A 21,980-nucleotide genomic window follows, 5' to 3' on the forward strand; every position below is an offset into this window, starting at 1 on the left:
GAAACCTGGTAGTTCTTGTTGTCTGCTAGCAGATCACCAGAGTTGTCATTTTTGTTTTTCTTATGAACAGAGATCATTTATGATAAGAATAATAGTGAATGATTATGAAGAGAAATTCTATGATTTTTTTATTATTATTGAATTTCTAAGATTACACACACATATAATTTTAAATACAATATTACATTTAAATTTTGAGTTGGTAAGACTGTTATTTAAATGTTCATACCACAGCTTTTAATACTTGACTCAATTAATTTTCGTTTCATATTGTAACTTCTCAAATCAAGTTAAGGATAGGAATTTAAAATCAGTGATAAGAGGAAAAAAGATAAACTTATAAGTTTTATTTAAAATAAAATAGATTAAACTATAGTATTACATACTAACCTCTTAGGCTATTTAAAATTTGTTTGGATAAATTTCTTAGTAAACACTTTTAAGAAAATAAATAGATATTTTTAATTTTCATTCCACTTTGCCACTTAGTTATGCATATTTAAATTTGGGATAAATAGTAAATTGTTAGATTCTAAGCTTTCTGAGTTAGAAATTGTCTTAATGTTCAGCCACAACATCACCAACTTGTTGAACGTTTCATTTGTATTTGGGAAGGAAGATGTAGGAAAAGGCAAGGGTATAAAAAAAGTTAAAACGGTTTCTTCCTATGGGCTGTTATTCTCCCCATTCGGTATACATGTGTATGCGTAATCCTTCATAATTTAAAGGCATATTACACAGTATATAAGGGAAAACCACAATTTAGTCAACTTTGTCTACACTCGATTTTTATAATGTTTCAACTTAATTGTGAAATCTTCATTATTGCATTTACGTTGCTCGGAGAAAATTATTGACCATAGTTCAATTGTTATACTGTGTGTTGGATAAGTGATTGCTATTAGGAGAACCTCTTAGACTTAATAAAACTTCAGCCGCTTAAGGACAATGTGTACACTATATTGGATAATTGTATATTTATAATCATGTTTAATTCTCGAGAAGCATCTAAAGTGAATACTCTGCCATTTTATTAGAAATTACATTAAATCACATATCTGTCACTGCTTTGATTTGGTTTCTCGTGTAATTGAGTATTTTATTGCCCCATGATCCCTTACTTTTGTCATCGTTTACGTGTATTTCTAGTCTTATTCCATACTGTATGCCCCATGAATCCCTCCCATATTTCTGCAAAGTTATGACGTTTGTAATTTAACTAAATCAAGGATCAATAAAACTGTGACTGAAGCTCGAAAGGATGTTAGGAAGACCTGGACCTCAAAAGATTATCAGGAGATGTGATTATGAGTATTGAATAGATCCCAAGACAAGATATAATTCTGACCTCAAAAACATGAGACTTTCACTTGGTATATTTGAATTCCCTGTATAAGAATAAACACACATAACTCGAAACCCCTATACTGTGATAAATGACTAAACACTCGCAAGCAAATAGCATAGAAAATGATACATGGATATAGCATACAACTGAACAAATTGGGGAGCAGGATACAAGATATCGATGGAGAAAAGCCAGAATGGCATAGGACAGGAACACATGGAGACTTTGAAAGAAAGCAATAATGGATAAAATAAACCAAAAAAAGCCATGTACATGACTCGGATGTTACAACAGCTTACGTACATTATTCAAGATTGACTAACATATAAAACAGGGACCAATCCAGCCATCTTGCCATCCCTACCAGGGCGTTTCTTCTTAACCTGCACCGCAGAGTAGGCCATCAACAATTGATTCTCCAATGCAAATTAGAAACATGAGGAATACATGTAAATTCTACTTATCTACGTCTCTACTTCAGATGAAATACAAATATAAATCTCCGAGACTTACATAAAACCAGCCATCTACTTCATACTCGATCTCAACATCTTCTCCCGCGGTTAAACTCAACTGCCAGGAAAAACAATGAAAGTAATTACATCATGTTTGTATTTAAAATATCCATGCCTGCCTCTAGATAATACATCAATTCATGAACACAACAAGCCGAAGGCATTCTCCAAAAAAAATATCAAACATGCATCAAAGTGTCATTGAATATGTAAAGTTAAAGGTCTATGATTCATTTCAACTGGTTGAATCGGTGATAATTATATATTTTTTAATATTATATTAACGCAAAACTTAAATTCGAATAATATGAGCATACTATATAGGCTTGAGAGGTTAAAATAATCAATAATGAAAAGGCTAAATAATGGTCATCAACATGTGAACCTAATTTCTAATATTTCTGACCATTTTTTAAGTTTTGTATACTTTTGCTTTCCAGGTTCGAATTTGTAAACATACGTGCGAGCATTGTATTTCAGGTTCCAGATTTGTAAACACGTTTGTGAGCATTGCATTGGACAGCTGCATGTTTCTTGCCGCCATAGATCTTTAGTCTCAATTACCCATACCAAAAGTTGATTTCTAATTTCCAACATTACTCATTTTCTTTAAGTTTTGTGTTGTTTTTGTTTTTAGGTCAAGGTTCAAAATTGTGTTTAGTGGCATAGTTAAACTATTTTTGCATAAATTCTTTATTCAGTGTTTGAGGACTGTTTAGATAGCTGACCTAACCTATTCACAAATTTCCCAGTTAAAATGCCTGGTTCGATGGTTTTTTCATTGATTTTAAACCAACTTACTTCATCGTCTCCTCCTGCTGTGAAGTCATAAAGTGCACTTCCAAATTGAGGATTTCCGGATGGTACACGTTCGTCATCTTGAGACTCAAAACTCTGCGACCCATTTCCTGCTAGGGGATTCTCAAATGACTCGTGTCTTTGCATGACAGATGATGAATATGATGGAGGCTCTTCTCTTATCTGAAAATATTTTGGGATTTAAATATTAAAACTAGATCAGAAGAATAAAATGAAACCAAGTGTTTGTTTGGATAAATCTTTTGAATAGGCATTTCTAGGTAAAGAAAAAGAAGTAAACATCTCCATAAAATAAAATTAGTTTCATTTAAACATAAACTAATTTGTAAAAATTCTCTCATTAATTTCTCTAAAAAGTGTTTTTAACTATTTTTGTACTTATATACAGATTAATTTTAACTTATGGAGAAATTAATTTCGTTTTTTCTTTTCTTTTTTTTCCCTAACTGTACTTTTATAGAAATTCACCCAAATATAGTCTAAAACAAGTCAAGGGATGTTACCGGAGAACCAAGACCCTCATACATAGAGGGGCCACCACCTCGGCTTCCTGTTGCCTTATCCTGCCATGGATAATGTAAATTTCAATAAGTAATTTCGAATCCAAAAGTTGACAACGGCAGAGTTATGACTCAAAAAAAAGTTAATAAATGTGTGATAGTATTACAACATTCAAGGTAAGGTAATTAGATTAAGAACTCATTGATGCAAAATTTTTATTAGAATAAATGATACACAAACAGGGGAGAATGATGCAACAGTAAATTAGGATAATTCAAACTCCCATAATTCCTTACATTCATGTCACTTTATTATATATTCTGTTTATTCCTTTTACTCCCATAATTCAACGTCATATCAGTTTATTATCATACTTTGAGTTTCTATTATTATTTTTCCTTCCCTGCCTAAACTCCAAAGCCATTCCAACAATTATATTACAAAATATGGAGTAAAAGGCACTCACCATCCTAAAATATCACTTTGGTTGCACTTTCCACCCTCGTTCGTCAACTTACGCATAATACACCAAATGTAATACAATTTATAGTAAATTTTCCTTTTCAATCAAATTTATTAGTTAATTCGAACAGTTACATTACACATGCAATGCACATGCTTTTTGACTAAATATATACTTAAAAGACGATAAAACCCTTTATCAAATTTGTCTCCAAATCGGGTATATTGCTGACAAGAACATAAGCATGAGAGAATAGTGTTGATGACTTAATTGTTTGTTACTCTAGTTGGTTTGTTGTATCAGTAATGCAAAAAGGTGTCAGTACAACATGGCAATCTGGAATGTCATTTAAAATTACAAACCAATTATAAATGCCAGTGAAATCTGTTAATCCAAAATTCTTGAAGAGGCTGAAATCTACAAGACAAGTATACGCGTCTACTCCATATTTGAGTTCAAAGAATTGAAAAAGAAAATCTCATGAGATCAACAAGTGGTTTTTTATGCAATAATATGGGATGCACTGTTCAAGGGTTTATCTAAAAAGGAACAGTGTATACTAGAGAAGTTGTCAGGTAGAACGTAGGACCAACTTATATGATGCACTGTTCAAAGGTTTATCTAAAAAACTAACAATGAATACTAGAGAAGTTCTCAGGAAGAATATATGATCAACTTCTGTGTGCCACATGCAACCACACCATTTCTGATGAGGTAATGAATAAAGGTGCGGTTAAAACAATACAGTTAGTGACAAGCATGTATAGGGTAACAAAGTAGCCAATCTCTCTCAAATGTAAACTTTTCGTTTGTAAAGAACTTTTTTATCTTTCAACATATTTTCTTATTAGAAAACCACGTGAACTGAGCGTCTGCACTTGACTCCATAAAAGTTTTCTATTAAATTGAATAGAAAGGAAAAATTACAATAATTGTGTTAAATTGGGGTGCATAAAGCTTAAGTTGATATATAGGGTGGAAAGTGAAACTAAAGTAATATTTTATAGGGTTAAAGTGCTGTTAACCCAAATAAAATTATATTTGACCCTCCAACAATGGAGGCAAGCACTGGCATAGTGGTAAAGTTGTGCCTTGTAGACCAGTTAGTCATTGGTTCAAATCCAGAATCAAGCTCTATGCATATGCAAGAGTAACAAGCCTTCTAGAACCAGGATAAGTTAGTTTTCAGCGTCCCATGTTCCTTCACCAACCAACAACTTGAAGAGAATACTATACAGAAAGCTGACAATTATACTGGTTGTTCGTAAAGACTTAGGTCTAAAGGAAAATTGCCTACACACAAACATTGATTCCATGATCTTAATGTCAGAATCCATTTCCAAATGGTTTTCACAGATAAAAAATATATATATAAAATTCCCTTTGTACCTGTAACCTGATTTCAGAATGTTTAGGGAAGCTTGCAATCTCAAACTCGGGCAATGGAAGAGTTATGTTTCTAATTAACATTAATTCTAAGAGTTGACCATTCATTATTCACGTTGCTTAAAAGAATATGCATAAATTATCGAATATAGATCATTCAGAATAGCATCAAATTAGAAGCCCAGTGCATGTGGCAAAACAAATTGATACTTAATCTTAATATTTGGTACCGTAGTTTGTGAATATCCGGATGGACGCGAACTAAACAGTGAAGGATAGCTCATTCCACCAAAGTGAGATGATATTGAAGTCTCAACTGATCCTGTTGAATCTGGAGATGATGATCCCAACGATTTTGCGTCATCTTCCTGTTTTCACAAGTAATGGATGCAAGTCAAACCACAAAGTTCAAGACCCAATGCATCAGGGTTAAAAAGGATATGGCCTAATCCTTACCTCTAGCTCTGAAGGTTCTAGAAGTGTTTTTGCCCACATATCATCATAGCTAACTGAAGGCCTAGAGATCATATTCTCTTCATCAACTTCTGGGGCATCTGTTCCAGCACCTGCCAGAAATTCATTTACCTAAATCCAAAGAAAAAAGTGTTTTCAATTTAAAGTCAACTTAGTTTCAAATGAAAAGGCATATTATGCAAAAAATAAACAAATTTCTGCTATTACATTACACATCTACAAATGTTTAAATTATTACAAATTAGGTATACATAATCACCAAAATAATATCAGATGATTCAGTGGCTTAAATTTGACACTTGTCTCAATTGATCCTATCCTTTCCTATAACTGTGATTAAAAGTGTCTATTTGCAGAATGTTATCAGAATCTTACAATTCACTGCTCAAATTGTACAATTTGACTACCTCAGTTTATATCATAAGATAAACTTTAAACGATCTATGCTTTCTGTACGAATAAATATGAGCAATTTCATATCATCACGAGTCACAATTTAGGAATTGAGGATGCACTTTTGTACTTATCCTAATTGACTATTTCACTGTTTTATTTCCCATCCTCTCGTCCAATGAATGCAATCTATTTTTAATTGCTTCGTTTCCATTCTTCTAGACAATACAGGCTTCAGAAACTCATATATAGCTGATATTTGTTTTAAAAGACATCTAGTTATGTTCTATCTATTTCTAGTTAAAAATCTATTAAATTGTATATCCTCATTTATGACATATTTGAAGCAGATAATCGTTGTTGTTGAATCTTATGATTCAAAAGAGATTCACAATTTGAGAACCTATTATGTTTGTGTGTGTGCATAGAGTGAGAAAGGAATATACTTTGCAACCACTAGTAAATATCATATTATCAAATTAAAGAGAAGCAAAACAAAATAGATAAAAAGCACACCCTAGTCATTGCTGGTGCATTGTTTCCCCATAAGCCATCATCACCAAGGTTTGCTGCCCAGGCATTTACTAGGTCATCATCAAGTGCATCAGGCTCAGCAAGTGGTGGTTGGGATTCATAAACAAGGTCAGATATACCAGTGGCAACAGCTGGATCACTCAAACCAGTGGATGCACTAATATTGTGGCGAGTTCGATAGATGTCAATGAGTTTGGCACTATAAAAAAATTTAGAGTAAAATCATATTTAGAGAATAACACTAATAATATAAACTAAACAAATAAATTTTTCATTGTTTAACCAAAACATTATGACAAAATTATGGAAGCGAACTGTATAGTAGTGTCTGTGTCAAACTCTCAAGTTAACTCCTTCAACTTTATGAAACTAGTTAACCCTATTAAGTCCTTTTTGGATAGAATCTGATAAAACTCAGTAAATTCATATCAATTCACATAAACTCCCAAATCAGAAGAAAGTCCACAAATGTGAAACAAGCTGTAGATTTTGCTCATCATTGACTCTACAGCTACAATGAAGCATGTTACCATTACTTAACTGATATTTGAAGAAATTAACTCCTTTTTAAAATGTTTTATCTTGAATAACTTACATTTTTATGAACGTATATATAATTTAGCCAAAAGTACAGTTTGATCTTACTTAGTTATAATGACATTACACTTTATTATTGAGATTTATTATTGTGCTTTATCATCAAATTGAAGTGCTTCGAAATTTTACATAAACTTTTGAGTTTGATGACCTTAGAAGTGTCATCTATTATGGTAGCACTGCTACAGGAACAGCGGATTTCTGGATTGACGTTCACTCCCATAAACCAAAAAAGGCTTTTGCTTCAGTTTTGCATCTCCTTTTAAAATATATTTTTTGCTTAAGATATAACAGTGCCAAGTATTAAAATAAATAATTGGTAGAGTGACATTTTATATCCGGTCTAAAACTAATGGGTTAAAAAAAACAACTCAAATAGGACGGTAATCTTTTAGGTTTGAAAATTACTAAATAAATACATGGAAAATTGAAAATGATTCCCAAAAAGTATAGAGACTTTCTGTATAAAAGCATATACTTTTAATTTTAAGTGAGATTGATTGCTTTTTTAAGTTCTGTAAATCAAGAGTCACCACCAAACTACGGATTTGTAGTTAGGAAACGAAATAGTAAACCATGTCAAGAATTGAATCAAGAGGTGAATCATAAGATTTACAACTCCAATAAAGATTGTAGAGAAACTTTTTAATAATTAATGATAAGCTAATCAATTGTCAAATGTAAGAAATACAAATATAAGACAAAGAATGCTTTATAAATTTAATATTTAATATCCATGGAAAGATATTAAAATGCATATTGAAAAATTTAATTTAATAATATAAAAAAAAAAATTAGGACTAGTTTGTCACCACCAAAAATCCGTATGAAGTCTTGGTGATCAAGACTTCGGAGTTTGTCTACTCCTAGTTTTGAACTAGTTTGATAGAATTAGTATTGTAGTTCAGCAGTTTGGTAGGAATCAAAGAATTGGAGTGAATCTAGCCCTTCAATTTGTTCTTGCTATTTGGCCACAAAAATATAGTTGCTTGATTGTGCATGTTAACGAAATTGTTATTATAAGTAGTCATCAACATGGTTACATGTCATTGTACATCTGAAGCATCTTTGTAAACATTTACAAAACAAAAGATCTTGGTAAACTTTATGTTGTAATTAGAGGAAAATCTTCCTAATTAGAGAAAATATCTATAGAATCTTCCTACCTAGAGAAAATATCTATACAATCTTTTAGTTTATTTTTCAATATATTATTTCCTTTTTTTTGGAAGATTAGATTGTTACAAATAAGTGTAAGGAGAATGTAATAGATATGAATGATAATAATAAAAATCATTCTCTTTTCAAGATGGTATTAGAACTCCCGATCTTGGGAGCTCCATTTCTGCTACAACAGTAGCCATTGCCGCCGTTGTCCAACCACTACGGCTGCTGCCGTAGTCGTTGGGGTCGTTGATATGACAGAAAGGTGTGCCCAACTCCAGCGAACACAATGCCGAAAATCACTCTGGGAAAGATGTCGCCACGCGTCACCACCGTAGCTGACGTGTGTAGCCCACGTGCCTAGGTCTAACGAGACCCACTCGCTACCGCTGTCACAAAAAGGGTCTCTGGAGCCTCTTGAGTCTGTTCCACTTCCATAGGTCAGTGACGTCCCATTTGGCTCAGATTTGAGTAAATTTGAGTTTTGAGTTCTGCTCCGTTTTCCCTGTGTAGCCCACATGTCGTCGTCGTCTCAAATAGGGTCACCAGAGACACCTGATTGTGTTCCAAGGGATGTTTGAGATAAAAATTATTCCTTTGGATCCTAATAATCTTCCAAATGTGATGGGTGTCTATCGGTTGGATGGTCAGAATTTCTTACAATGGAACCGGTACAAGTTGTATAATTAGTACCGTTGTAGGTTTCTTTCATTGTATATGTCATTTTCTCTGTACAGCTGGCAGTTTATGACAGCTTCTTAGACATTTGTGTCTATATATACCTCTTGTAGATAACATTCAAAGTGTGAGATCAGTTAACAAAAATATTCTTCAGTTTCAGTTTTTCCCTCTATTTTTCTCTGTTAACATTCTTTAAGAGTGACAAATAGACAACCTATTATATTGCCTTTTCATAAGATAACCAAACACATTGAGATAGATAGTCACTTCATTAGGAGAAGATCTTATATAGAGACATTACCACTAAATTCATCAATTCAAATTATTGTTGGAAGATGTTCTAACCAAGACTAAGAGAAATTAGAAACACATACAGATTAGATTTACCTTTGAAACATGCCAAAGGTAAATGACTAAGCTACAAATACACTAAGGTTTTAATTTTTGCAAATGCCTAATGAACTTCAGGACAAAGTTTCAAAATAATGACAAAAAAAATCAGAACCACAAAAAATGTGACCACTCAAAAGCCAAAAAAAAAAGGTTCCTTGGCCCAGTTTAAAAACTTATCCTTCTGATGCACTACCCTGTAAGCAGAAGAGCCTACAAGTCTCTCTAGATACATGAGAAATATGCAAAACTAGCTCATATAAGGAATGCACTTCAATAAATCAGTACCTTATCGGGCCCAGAGGAAGATACTTTGTTCTTGGAACATAACAAAACAATGAAACAAGATCTAGCAGTCTTTCATGGGTTTCATATAGTTTCTTAAGTTCATCATCAGTCCATTCTTTCTTAGCATTGTCATGACTGCGTATTTCCCTGTTTATAAGTAATTCATGAACATTAGTAATCAGGATCATCAATTCTGAAGCAAGTATGGAATGAAGATTGGCTCTCACTTGATCAAATCATCTTGTGCTCTATACATCTCATCCAAAACCTTTATCATTGGACTTAATAAAACTCCAAGGCCTGTACCACTTGCTCCTTGATCTTCTCCATTACTAAGATGCATATCAGAGAACTGGGACTGAAGACCACCTTGCGCCAAAGTGTGCAGAAACTCATAAATCTGTAACCTGAAAGGTTCACCAGACCTAATTGCCATTGTTGTGAGAGCCTGAGCAGCAATAATTCTAATCTGCGTATTCATTTAACAGAGAATACTTAAGTTAAACAGCAAGAGAAAATAACCATGAGGTAAAAGTATGCAATAATACATATGACAAGCTGCTGAGTCAAACCAAAATTTCAGGAAGGCAAACCAACACTACCGTTTTCTAATGAAATATATCATTGTTCTCAAAGTGTAGTGAGATACCATCTAATAAATCATTCAAACTTCGAGATGGTGGTAATAAACAACCAAACAAGTAAAGAACGGAAAAACCCCTCAAATGGGTAATAGATACCTCCCAACTGCCATTGAATGCACACCTCTGGAGCCTCGTCAAGGCACCCGCTAGAGTAGGATTACGAGAACTGGCAGCAGCTACCATTTTATCAGCATCTAACATCATCAAAGCAGTACCAGGTGGGGTGGCAGATTCCCAAGCATATTCAGATGCAGCATAATTTGCATTTTCCCCAAGAAACCATACCTAAAAGCAGTGTCAGAAAAAAAAAACTTGATTCAACTTTTTTTTGGTTGTAGAAGCCAAAGAGTGAGTAAGATCTTCTGAATAAATAGCAATGCTTACTGCAGCTTGGACTAGTCTTTGTAACGCAAGAGCAGATTTTGGGTCAGATGCAGACACCTTGTCCACTGAAGTAAAACCAAGCATAGACCCAGGCTGCGGAGGTGGTAGATCAAGTACAATTGTGACTGCTTCTAAAGCTTTATGTTTCCCATCAGGACCAGCTCCAACAAGACAAGTCTGGCAACACATATTCCTTTAGTGGGTCACCATTTTAAGTAAAAACCATCAAGGAAACTCAAATTTGATCAAATAAACTGGGTATCTGTGTGTGTGCATGCATCTACTATGTAATGTAATGTGTTGCTTCAGAAGTTTTGCAGTTTGCAATTGTCTCTACTTATCATTATTTGACCACTCCATTATAAACATGTGTACCAAGCACATCAATTAAAAAAAAAAAGGCTATCAAGGTAAACTGACCTTCCAAAGCTTTTATAACTTTGGACTTATTTCATAATAGAGGTCTTCTTTCATGTATAGGGAAGTTTAGCTCATGGATTACCTTATAGCTAACTAGCTTGTTCTTTGGTGATGGGTTTTGGTTCGGTCCCCCCATGAGTTCTTTGTTTTTTCTTTTCTCATTTTTAATGATATCTTCATGAACTTTATCTAAAAAAAAAAAACTAACCTTCCAAAGCAGTTGTAACACATCAGCGTCAACCTTTCCTGGAACTTTAGTGGCAAATATCCTCGCAATTTCAAGAAGAGTAACAGCCATATCTGGGGAAGCCTTCAAAGCAAAAATGAAAAGACTAGTGAGCAAACTTACACTTTCTAGTATGCGTAAATACAAAAAAACACATTTACCCATTACTTGCAATGAGTTATACAAAGTTTACGAGGAAGACTACTGATAAGATATTGTTGTCACTTCAGCAAAGCATGACTATAAAAATCCCTGCCGTGCATGGGGGTATGGGAAAGCACAACAGACTGAATATTTGAACATAATTCACCATATGATCACTACAGAATCAAATATACTAACAAGTTGTTAAAAGAAAAGGAATGTTAGATATAAAATCATTCATGATCCTTTCACTTATCAACTTAAGCTTTTAGGAGAGTTGGTCTTTGACATGATATTAAACCCTACATGACCAAATGATCAAGAGTTTGACCTTTGCTTCCCTTTTTTTTTTCCAAATAACTGCAAAAGGAATGCACTTGACAGATTAAAATTAACAGAGTTAGCCTTTTAAAGCCAGATGATCAATCCACATTATTAGCAAAAAGATTGCTAAAATTCAACAATATTGGTTGCCAATTGCCTCATCATTTTTCAGGCAATGCTTTGTTGAACATATCCAAGTATGCCTAACATTGATATATCCTTCACAAGGGAAAGTCCATTTACCTTAAACCGAGCATGCAAGGTGAGTAGTACATCGTTCAAAAGTGCTGCTGACCAAGCTGGATCAGAAAGTTCTGATGCAATAATAGACTCTAGTTCATCGAATGAGTCAAACGGACCTTGCATCCAGATTAATGCCTTGAGCACCATGGCTCGTACATAAACACATTCACAGGCAACAGTCGTCCGTACCACTTCCATCAATGAGGCCAACAAACCAGCAACAGTATCTCTGCCAGCAGTTCCATTAGATACTGAAGAAGTCCTTCGAATGCCTACATCAAGGTATCAATTAAGTACATAATAAGATAATATTTCAACATACCAAGATATTGCTAAGACTGTATCTAAACTTGTGTATTAATATTGATTCTGAATTTAATATTAGGAGATTGTGACAAGAATAAAATCCCATAGTTATAGGGATTTATTCTCTCTAGGATTGTTTACTGTTTTATTTTTTAATTTCTGTTTTTTAATATAGGTCAGCTGACCTAATAATTGTGAGTGAGAAATAAAGAAATTCTTCCCTTCTAAATTTAAGAGATTCATTTTTACTACAAGTGGATGGAGAACTACCAGATGTCTTTACAGAAGTCTTTTTAGGTTAACTTATATTATCCAACATGAAAAGGAGTGCTACAGAAGAATCCTGTGAATGCTAGCAACATTATACAGAGATAGTAACCATGCATGTACTAAACCTAGCTTACAAGTTCAAACACAGACACAAGCAGCCTAATTAAGTGAATTCATTAAACAAGCACATACCAATCTGTCTTTCTTTCTAACAAAGTAATCAGAACCAAAACCATAAATACAAATCTCAAAATACAATCGGAAAAGCATGGCTGACAAAAGGAACAACTGAAAAACAAAAGAAACCAAAGGTGAAGAACATGAAGATAATACCATATAAAACTGAGCAAAAATATTATAATTGTCAAGGATCAACTGTCCAAAAAGCTTAAGTCGTTTCATGAAGACCAAAAATTGGTTTTATATCTCTTGACAATTCAATTTAACATTCAAGAACCTTTTAACTATCTGTATCTATATCTAATTACCTACAATAATTAAAACAGTTTAAGGCTTGTTTACAATGCTATGCAAGCATGACCACTAAACACATCAAATAAACATTACTTTCAGGATGTGTGCTCTCATCTGAATCATTGTAATCTGTAGAATCAGCAAAAGTATTGATATTTGCTCCTTCTTCAACATCCTGTATGCCCATTGCAAAGGCAGCAGCCCGACTTTTCCCCATCTCCTGTACAACTCTAGCTGCTGCATGAAGCACAGGTCTAGAAAAGCTACGGAAAGAACTCTCTAACCTGAAAAACATTAAATAATAGACAGGGTGAATTAAAATTAAACAGTTTCCACATCACCCAAGCCAATGACTTGATAATTCAACAAGAGAAATCAACATGCATCGAAAATACACAAATGAGTTTTTGAACCTTCTCATTACAAGTTTTATAAGAGGCTGAGGACGTTTCATCTTCTGAGATTTATCTTTAGAACTTTCTTTTGATGCATCTGGTAACTTGAGAATTTCCCTGGTCAAACGATACCACCCAGTTGCACGCTCCTCGGTCCTAGAATGTGTAAACAAGATAAGATTGCATCCCCAATCACAAGACAAAGTTAACAGTAAAATCAAAGCTAAAATTATGATTGGGAAGGTAGAGATAAATTGCACCTCTCAGTGTTATCATATTTTCCTAGTACACATAAAATTGCCTCAAAACAGACTCTTTCACTAGGATCCAACAGAAGCTGGTAGAGCACTGAATTGAACTGGGATCTAATATCTGGTCTCTCTGTATATGCATGCAAAACAGAAATTTAACCATAGCATATTTACCAAAGATCAATTTTAATTAAAAACAAGTTTTTAAAACACTAACCATCTAAAGCTCTAGCCCTTGATATTGTACAGCACAACTTTGCCAGAGAAACTCTAGCCAAAACATCGTGCAAATGAAGAATATCTTGTAATGCCCCTGTACATAGACCAAATAACCATCACAAAACTATTTGTTGCAGAACAGCAACAAGATAGTAAGTTATAAATATTCACAAAGCCTTATTATTTGCATAAATACACAGTAATTATGCAGAAATTTCCCTCTTCGTTTACACATGAATGGAAGTAATGCAAGTGTTTTGACATACTTTACTGACCAAATTCATAATCATTATCTTCTGTTTTTCACCAAATAAAGCTGACACCCCATCAATGTAAAATTCAAATAAAAAGTAAAGATGGAAGCAACAATGAAGATCCAATTAGCATACCTCCAGGCTGAACATGCTTTCCTGCAAAAGAATATCCAGGAAGCATTAGATTTAAGGAAATCTTGAAAAATTTGTTTCTAACATTATATTACAAGAGAATATGCAATCAAACACCATTTTAATGGAAAATATTATGAAGATTTAAACTCTTACCTAAGGCCATAGCAACCGCATAAGGATCCCTGGTAGCTATCTCAGAAACAATTTCAAGAGCATGTCTCACAGCAACTGGATCAGCAAATGAAATCCTGCATTCAACTTTGTTTAGTTTTGAGAACTGAAGACCGGAACTAAGGGAAGAATGCAAAAGCAAATAATAAAGTAAACAAAGTTGCTCAAAGAGAGGTCATGAACTATTTGCTCCACAAAGTTGTGTTTGTAGGAGTAACTTACCCTTGTACAGCATAATGCAGAAATGCTGGATTTCCAGGATCCAGAGGGAGCCTTCTCAAAGCACTTAAGGCAGCATATTGTAGATTGCTTCGGATGATAGACTATATGATCAAGCACATAACACGTCAAAAACATAGTATAATACCATTGAAGTGTCTTCATATAATAACTTAAGTTTTTTGGGACTGTTGGTCTGTGACAAGGTATCAAAGCCTCTATGACCAAGAGATCTAGAGTTTGATCTTTGTCACACATCAATCAAATAAATAGTTGATATCAGCACTAGGGATGTGGTCTTAATAGTGTAATAATAGAGAGTTCTTTTCGTTTCTGTGAGCTGATTGCCTATCTGCCACATCAGCATAGTAAGTTAGTTCACTGTAAACTAATTGGCTATTTGCCATGTCAGCACAGTCAGTTACAGTAGTTAGTTATTTTCTTTGTAAGCTGATTGACTAGTGCTACATCAACAGCTTCTCTTATACTCGCTCTCTATAACTACATAAAAAGATCTCTTTCCTTAAGAGATCAGAATATCAAAAACAATTACAAAGTTTCCTAAAATCTCTTTTCTCTTAGAACTCTAAATCTTTGTTTTCTAAATATCCATGGTTCTAGCCCAACAGGCTCTTGAATGAGCAGGTGTGCTAGTGATATAACATAAAATCATTCAAGTTGTTGGAAGTTTCACATTGAGTAGTGATAAGGTCAATTTACAGTATAAAACTGGGTACAAACCTCACCTTTCAATCTATTTTGTAGAGTTGACTTAGGCTAAAATCAACTTCTTAACATGGTATCGGAGTCATAGGTTAGAGTATATCATTGTGAAATTTGTTTTTGTTAGATCTATTGCTTCACCCGCTATCGAACCACCTATTAATACCTTGTCTTACGCACGAGATGTATATGCCTCGGCATAAGGGGGTATGTTAGAAATCTCATATTGACTAGTGATAAGGTTAGTTTATAGTATATACGTGGGTACAAATCTTACCTTACAAGTCTGTTTTCTGGAGTTGAGTTAGGCTAAAAGTCCACTTTTTAACACAAATATTTTCACCCAAAAACACATGTGATGTTGAGCCCTATTTATGTCAAACCAAGTTGTGTCTTGTAACTTTCAAAATCTAACATCCTCATATTTGTCATGTCATATATGCTAAAGTTGGTGCTTCAGTTATAGATTAAAGACTCAAGGAGTTGTGCTGATAAGTCGGCAAGTCTAGGCCTGGCTTCTAGAGAAGTGTTTAAATGGTATACGATTATGCCAGCTTTTTATAAGTTTGGACTTTTATCATAATAGGTTTCTTTTTCCTATGTATAGGGCTTCTTAGCTTGTGTATAGCTTTATAGCTTACCTGTTTTTTGTTCAAGGGTTTTGGTTGGGTCCCTTATAAGTTCTTTGTATCTTTCTTTTTGTTTTTAATAATATTTTTATGCGATGGTAAATGATACATGTCCTTGGGATGTCAACGATCTCCTAGAGATATTCATCAGTGTTACACCTCTATTTTATCTCTTTCTCATGCTGCAGGACATTGTCAATTCTCAAGTTTAATCTTGTTAGGAGTTGCCATTCAAATTCTGAAAAGTCTCTTTGTAGATCTTTTCCCACCTTGATTGGCTTTCTACTTTACATTGTGTCCTATTTTTTGAGGATCTACATATTTAGGAATATTTTTTGTACAAAAGCACGAATAGATTTATTGAAAAATGCAATATAAAGACTTGTTTGCTGTTTTCTCTCAGAAAAAGAATACTATATTATCAAGAAGAAAGACATGTATCACACTTGCTCTAATTGCTTGCTCTAACTAAATTTTTATGAGCCTTTAATTCTACATTCCTATGAGTGGAAAGAGGAAATAATTCCATTAGCTATAAAGAAAGATTCCCTAAATTTACAAAAAAATACAAATATAAGGATAAAAGAAAAATAGTACAAATCAATGATCTTACATCTTTATCACCACCTTTAGCCCCAAGTATGCCCCTCTTTCGCTTTTGCTGAGCATCACCAACCTAACAATCATTAAAGGCAGAAAAAGTGAAAAAAATATCTCAAGTACCATAATTTCAAAATTCTTTTCTGATAAAGAAAGAACACTTTTAAGGAGAAAGTGAGGAAAGGAGAATAACTCCAAATAGAAAAACTACATTGAAGCAGCAGAAGATACAAAAGGAATACAAAATAATGAAGCTCTTCAATCCTTACGTATGTCAGCCAAGGGAACTCTCTGGAAGAAACATGCATTAAACACCACTAATGAGGCTATGAAATTGTTTTCTACCAAATCATTATAGGGACAAGGATTTTCCTTTAAAGATACGTAACTTCAGTTTAGCCAAGGACACCGAATGACGGTATATACAGTGCACTTATACACCATGTTGCCCCCTTTGTCTGACCAAAGACCCCACCCAAATCTTAATTAAAAGGAAAAATGCAAACTGAGGTTACAACCAAGATTCACAAAAACACATCAAAAGATCCAAACAACTTATTCTGGATAGAGGTGGCTACAAGAATAATTAAAAATAAATGGGAAAAAAACAACATCGTACACAATAAAGACAACAGGAAAGCACAAACCTTCTCTAGTATGCCAAAAACAATTTCATACAATCTGGACAAAATTTCAGAGTTGGTTTCCGGAGCATATGTAAGTGCCTTCAAGGATTGCAATCTTCGAGCATGAACTTCAAAACATAAGTTGAATAGAAGTCACTAATCAACTCGTAATCTCAGATGAAAATTGAACACCTAATTCAAAAACTAAAATTTGTGCATCTCTTAACAATATGACCAAGTTAGTTATCAAAACAGAACAAAATTATGTTTACGAAAATAAAAAAAATTCATTGCATAAGCATAATTCCAATAATTTAATCAAGAGATTTAGATAATTATATTAAGACTGGATGCCATGTATTATTGTACTGTATTTCTGCATTTTCAAAGACAACATTGCCACAATGACATTCATACTGAGATTCAAAATCCAAAATAATGTTTGCAGTTTGCACCAATTACAATACAACTATGAAAAATTCAATAAAATCTCTAATCAAATAATAGGAATACAAGAAATATCCCGCACAAGATCAGCTAAAATTTCAAATAATTCTCATGCTGGGGGAGTTAATCATCCATACATTCATATAGATAATAGAATTGCTGAGTCCAATTCAAATAACATATCACCATCACAATATCGATATACAAATTACACAACAAAAAAGTTTGATTCAGACTCTATTTTTCCATCTTTCTCTTGTTAAATAGAGAATATTGTTTTACCAAATAGGAGGTCCCAATTCAAAGGTAACATTAACGATGGCTATGCTCCACAGTTAAAATATAAAAGAGTATATCAATATTAAAATTTTGGTACACTTGTCCAATTTTATTAGTCAGAGCAAAATCTCATCCAATTTTTTTATTTTCCCACCTGACTGGAATAATTCATTTCTCTGAATTTTCCTTCCTCTAATGTACCAATCTCACTTTATGCTTTAAATTTGCAACAATTTATCCAAAACTCTACACAGCCTTGAATACAGTGATTTCTCATCTCTACAAACTCTGCATACTTTAATGTATGCATCTTTTGTAAATGACACCAGACAAGGCAGAACAAAAGCATTTGCCTTGTCAACAAACAGTGTAATATGTGTGTGTCTATGCCAAAGCTTCTTGGACCAAAGTTTTTAAAATCTTCAGGTAAAACCATTTACAAAATTGCTGCAGTGAACAAGGAGAAATGAGAAAAAATTCACTCCACATGAGTTCTAAGGATATTTTTACCTAAATTGACCAAAAGAAACTATGACTCCTTCTCAACTCAAGGTAAAACATATAAGCCCATGCACAAATACATATACATGTATGCAACATTATGCTTAAAATTAATAAAACCATTAAATTAAAAGTCTGTAACACTCACATTCAGTTTCAGAGTTAGTGGATGCTGCAGTAAGCTGCTCTACTATTCTAGGCACAACATCAGCTCGAGTAACACCTCCAACTGCATCAATATCAGCCAGAGCATCCCAGTTAGGAGTGGGTATCCCACCACCGGTGCTCAAACCTTGGGAACCAGTGTCAGACAAAATTCTGGCCAGGTAGTAATAGACATATCGAAGAACACTTCTATCTTCACACTGCTGATTAAGCTGCAAAACAGGGACAAGGATACAAAATTTTATCAACACATTAAGCAGGGGGAAACAAAGTCCAATAGGAACATCATTAAGACATAATGATAATAATAGAAATAATGATGATGATGATGATGATGTACATTGTAAAATCAGCAGCAGGACTGTTCACTAAAGAAAATTGTCACTAGTGTGCCATAGGCTTACCAAAGACAAACCTAGGGAGTAGTAAGTTTCAATTTAGTAAATAAAAAGAACAACACAGGCTACACTGAAGACAAAAAATATTAGTACGAAAACATTCGAGCTCTATGGAATAAGGACATGCCACATACATAAGAGAAGACCAGAAACATATTATAAGCAAACATTTGGGTTCAAAGGAGTTGGAGAATACCATGAGAAGAGAGGGAGCCAATGAAGGGTCCACAGAATTATACACTGCAAGTTTCGGAAACACTTGATGCACTAATTGCCGTTGAGAACTTTTCTGAAGCCACATTACAATAATAAACAAAACATGAGAGAATAGAGCAACCACAGAAGCATGTTAGTGAACCTACTTGAATAAACATTATTGTGAACACTCATAAGAGAAATAAACAAAAAGATAAAACGGCATGTGCTAGTCAAATCAACTTATGCACTTAACTTTTATAAAATTATGAACTTAACTTCTAAAGAGGTTTTTTTTTTCTAAGCTTAAGTGCGGAAGTTGATTTAGCTTATTTAAGAACCTCAATTCCTTTTATTTACTTCTCCTCTAAGTGCTGGTAGAGAAGCCAAGGTTATCCTAACAGGAGTCTGGCAGAGAAAGTGCTAACACTCACCTGATCAGAAGTGGCAGCTAGTTCGTGAATGCTTCTAGCGAGTTGTGAATAAGAAACTGGCTGCAAAAGCAAGCGAGAACGAAGATCAAACGCACAGAATCACGCACCACCAATACTATCTTCCGCATAAGACAAGACTTCAATGTGCAATATCATATCAACTAAACTCTACTTGGTAACAACACCGAATTTCCAAGTACATATGCAGAAGCAATGTAGCTGCACTCAAAACTAACTGATCCACTACGCTCAACAAATTCAATTACGAAGCAACACAAATTCTTGCAGAAGAGGCGACATCTATGTACCTTTTTCTTTTGTTTTTGCGGCATGATATTGGTCCTAACTGGATGCAAAGCAGCTTTGGCAGCAGAAATGGTATCATTCTGGATCTGGAGCAACGCCGCTCTCTTCGATCTCTTCTCCGCCAGAGGCTTACCTAACGCCGAGGGCAGAGATGACGGTGCCGTCGACGCCGTAGATGTGACCGAAGACGACGATGACGTTGTCGCCGTCGTAGGGTCTGCCGTTATCAGATCCATGAGTGTTGTTCCCGACGAATCCTAACCAAAATCAAAGTTAAGAAAGTGAAGGTTGGAGTTGGAATTGCCAAGGAGATGTAATGAGTACGAATGAGAACTAAGCACAGAGTGAGGATTTACAGCCATTTGCTTGTGGTGTGATGGGAGGATCCCCTTTCGCTGTCTTCTCTATTGTAAGCGCTACGCTAATTCGTCACCGCGGGGTGGCCAACCGTGAGAATGGACGAGCTCCGCCATCGTTTTTATTCGCTTTTTTTATTAAACTCTAGTTGCCCTTCAGACAATTTTTTTTTATGATTTTTAATGTTAATTAATATGTTTTATTAATTAAAAAAAACAAGATTAGCCTTCTTATATAATAAACAAATACATGCGCATTTTCTTATTACGATAAAAAATAATGTGTATTAAAAAATTAGTTATTACAATGATACTAAAACAAAAGAAATATATATTATTAAATTTATATATAAATCATAGAAAATGTGTACATAAAATTAAATAGCTATTGTTTTTATTAATTTTAATAATATTTATTATTTTTTATTATAATAGCTAATAAAATTGATCATATTTGTAAAAACAAAATGAAAAGTGAGTATAAAATAATAGTTATAAAATATAACTTTTTTATAAATATGTGGAAAAAATCAGTTTTTTAATTTATATCATTAATTGTTTGTTTACGTGGATTTATTGAAGTATAGCACTTACTCATCATACCAAGATTTTAACAAATATTCAGAAATATTTAAAATAACATAATCCAGCAGTCTTGATATCGGGTGGTTGCCAGTTAAAATATAGTTTTCAAAAACAAAATCAATAAATGTAACATGTTCAAAAGTTGCCTAGGAAAATTTCCTTGAGAAAATTGAACTTAGAGGCGTTCTTTTTTTTTTTTTTCTTCTTGGAGACTTAGCATAACTTATATATTCAAAAAAGAAACTTTTAAAATTGAAAACAACATTCTTGACTCAAATGGTAAAAAAGGTCCATATAAATGGATGATATGGCTAAAATCTATAATTGAAATTACATAAATATCTCATACTTTTAGTAGAAACAATATTTATTTTTTAATAATTTTTAATAGAAATAGATATAAGAATTATGCTATCCAATTAGTGAATATTTACTATTTATTATTAATGAATTTTATTAAAATATTTATTTAAAAATAACTAAATAAAATTATTATTAAGAAAATTAGTAACAATAAAAATATGTTTATGATTTAATTTTATAAATTTACATTCTTATCTACACTTATAAAATTAAAAAAAGTTAATATTTTTAAATATATATTTTATGATATAACTTATTTTTGCTTTTCGAAAAAAAAATATATATTTATCTGGAATAACATTTTATAATACAATTTTATGTAAATTATGCTTTAAAAAAATAACATTTTATTCGAGTTTATATTTAAAAATTATTTAGAAATAATTTTATTCGAAATTAAAAAAGATGCAACTACTTTTTTTCAAATATCTTCAGTTTTTACATATAAACAAAAATTGGCAGGTTTTTTTAGATAACGTATTAATAACAACGGAACAAAATTCTTTTAAATATGGAAGAGTGATTCTTCCTACATCTCACTTACTTCATCCTGCACCCTCAAATTTACCTTTTTACCCTTCATTTAATAAAAAGTCAAAACTTAATTAATGAATTTAATTTTTTTAACCCCCAACCATTTTCCTAACTCCCAACCACAAAAATATTTGTTGGTTATAAACCCTGAGGTGCCCTGTTCTTCGTTTTGCACTGTAGCAAGTTATTTTTTTCACTTCACTTGTT

At 33.2% G+C, this 21,980-nt stretch overlaps 1 protein-coding gene across 1 annotated transcript; it reads right to left on the reverse strand.

Annotated features, from left to right (window-relative positions):
* Window positions 1-1,338: 1,338 nt before the first annotated feature.
* Window positions 1,339-20,449, reverse strand: LOC124845222 (SH3 domain-containing protein). Its single transcript, XM_047322292.2, has 27 exons — window positions 20,292-20,449; window positions 19,938-20,192; window positions 19,630-19,689; window positions 19,197-19,289; window positions 18,586-18,814; window positions 17,232-17,338; window positions 16,598-16,660; window positions 14,636-14,736; window positions 14,396-14,490; window positions 14,243-14,263; window positions 13,852-13,947; window positions 13,644-13,764; window positions 13,402-13,539; window positions 13,082-13,272; window positions 11,939-12,210; window positions 11,210-11,311; window positions 10,582-10,758; window positions 10,294-10,482; window positions 9,781-10,022; window positions 9,554-9,700; window positions 6,416-6,632; window positions 5,489-5,617; window positions 5,263-5,400; window positions 3,186-3,245; window positions 2,665-2,844; window positions 1,862-1,921; window positions 1,339-1,731 (listed from the first exon to the last, which is right to left on the reverse strand). The coding sequence occupies exons 1-27, from the start codon at window positions 20,295-20,297 to the stop codon at window positions 1,657-1,659; spliced, it is 3,564 nt and encodes a 1,187-aa protein (XP_047178248.1). The 5' UTR covers window positions 20,298-20,449; the 3' UTR covers window positions 1,339-1,656.
* Window positions 20,450-21,980: the final 1,531 nt, after the last annotated feature.

The sequence above is a fragment of the Vigna umbellata genome, chromosome 1 (assembly GCF_029865625.1).
Source record: "Vigna umbellata cultivar VRB3 chromosome 1, Vumbellata_1.0, whole genome shotgun sequence".
Lineage (NCBI taxonomy): Eukaryota > Viridiplantae > Streptophyta > Magnoliopsida > Fabales > Fabaceae > Vigna > Vigna umbellata.

Excerpts from the sequence above, each read along its gene's own strand:
- LOC124845222 (XM_047322292.2), bottom strand. Across the intron at positions 19,290-19,629 it reads TAGCTGCCACTTCTGATCAG|AAAAGTTCTCAACGGCAATT; the intron begins GTGAGTGTTAGC and ends ATGTGGCTTCAG. Across the intron at positions 6,633-9,553 it reads CTTCCTCTGGGCCCGATAAG|TGCCAAACTCATTGACATCT; the intron begins GTACTGATTTAT and ends ATTTTTTTATAG.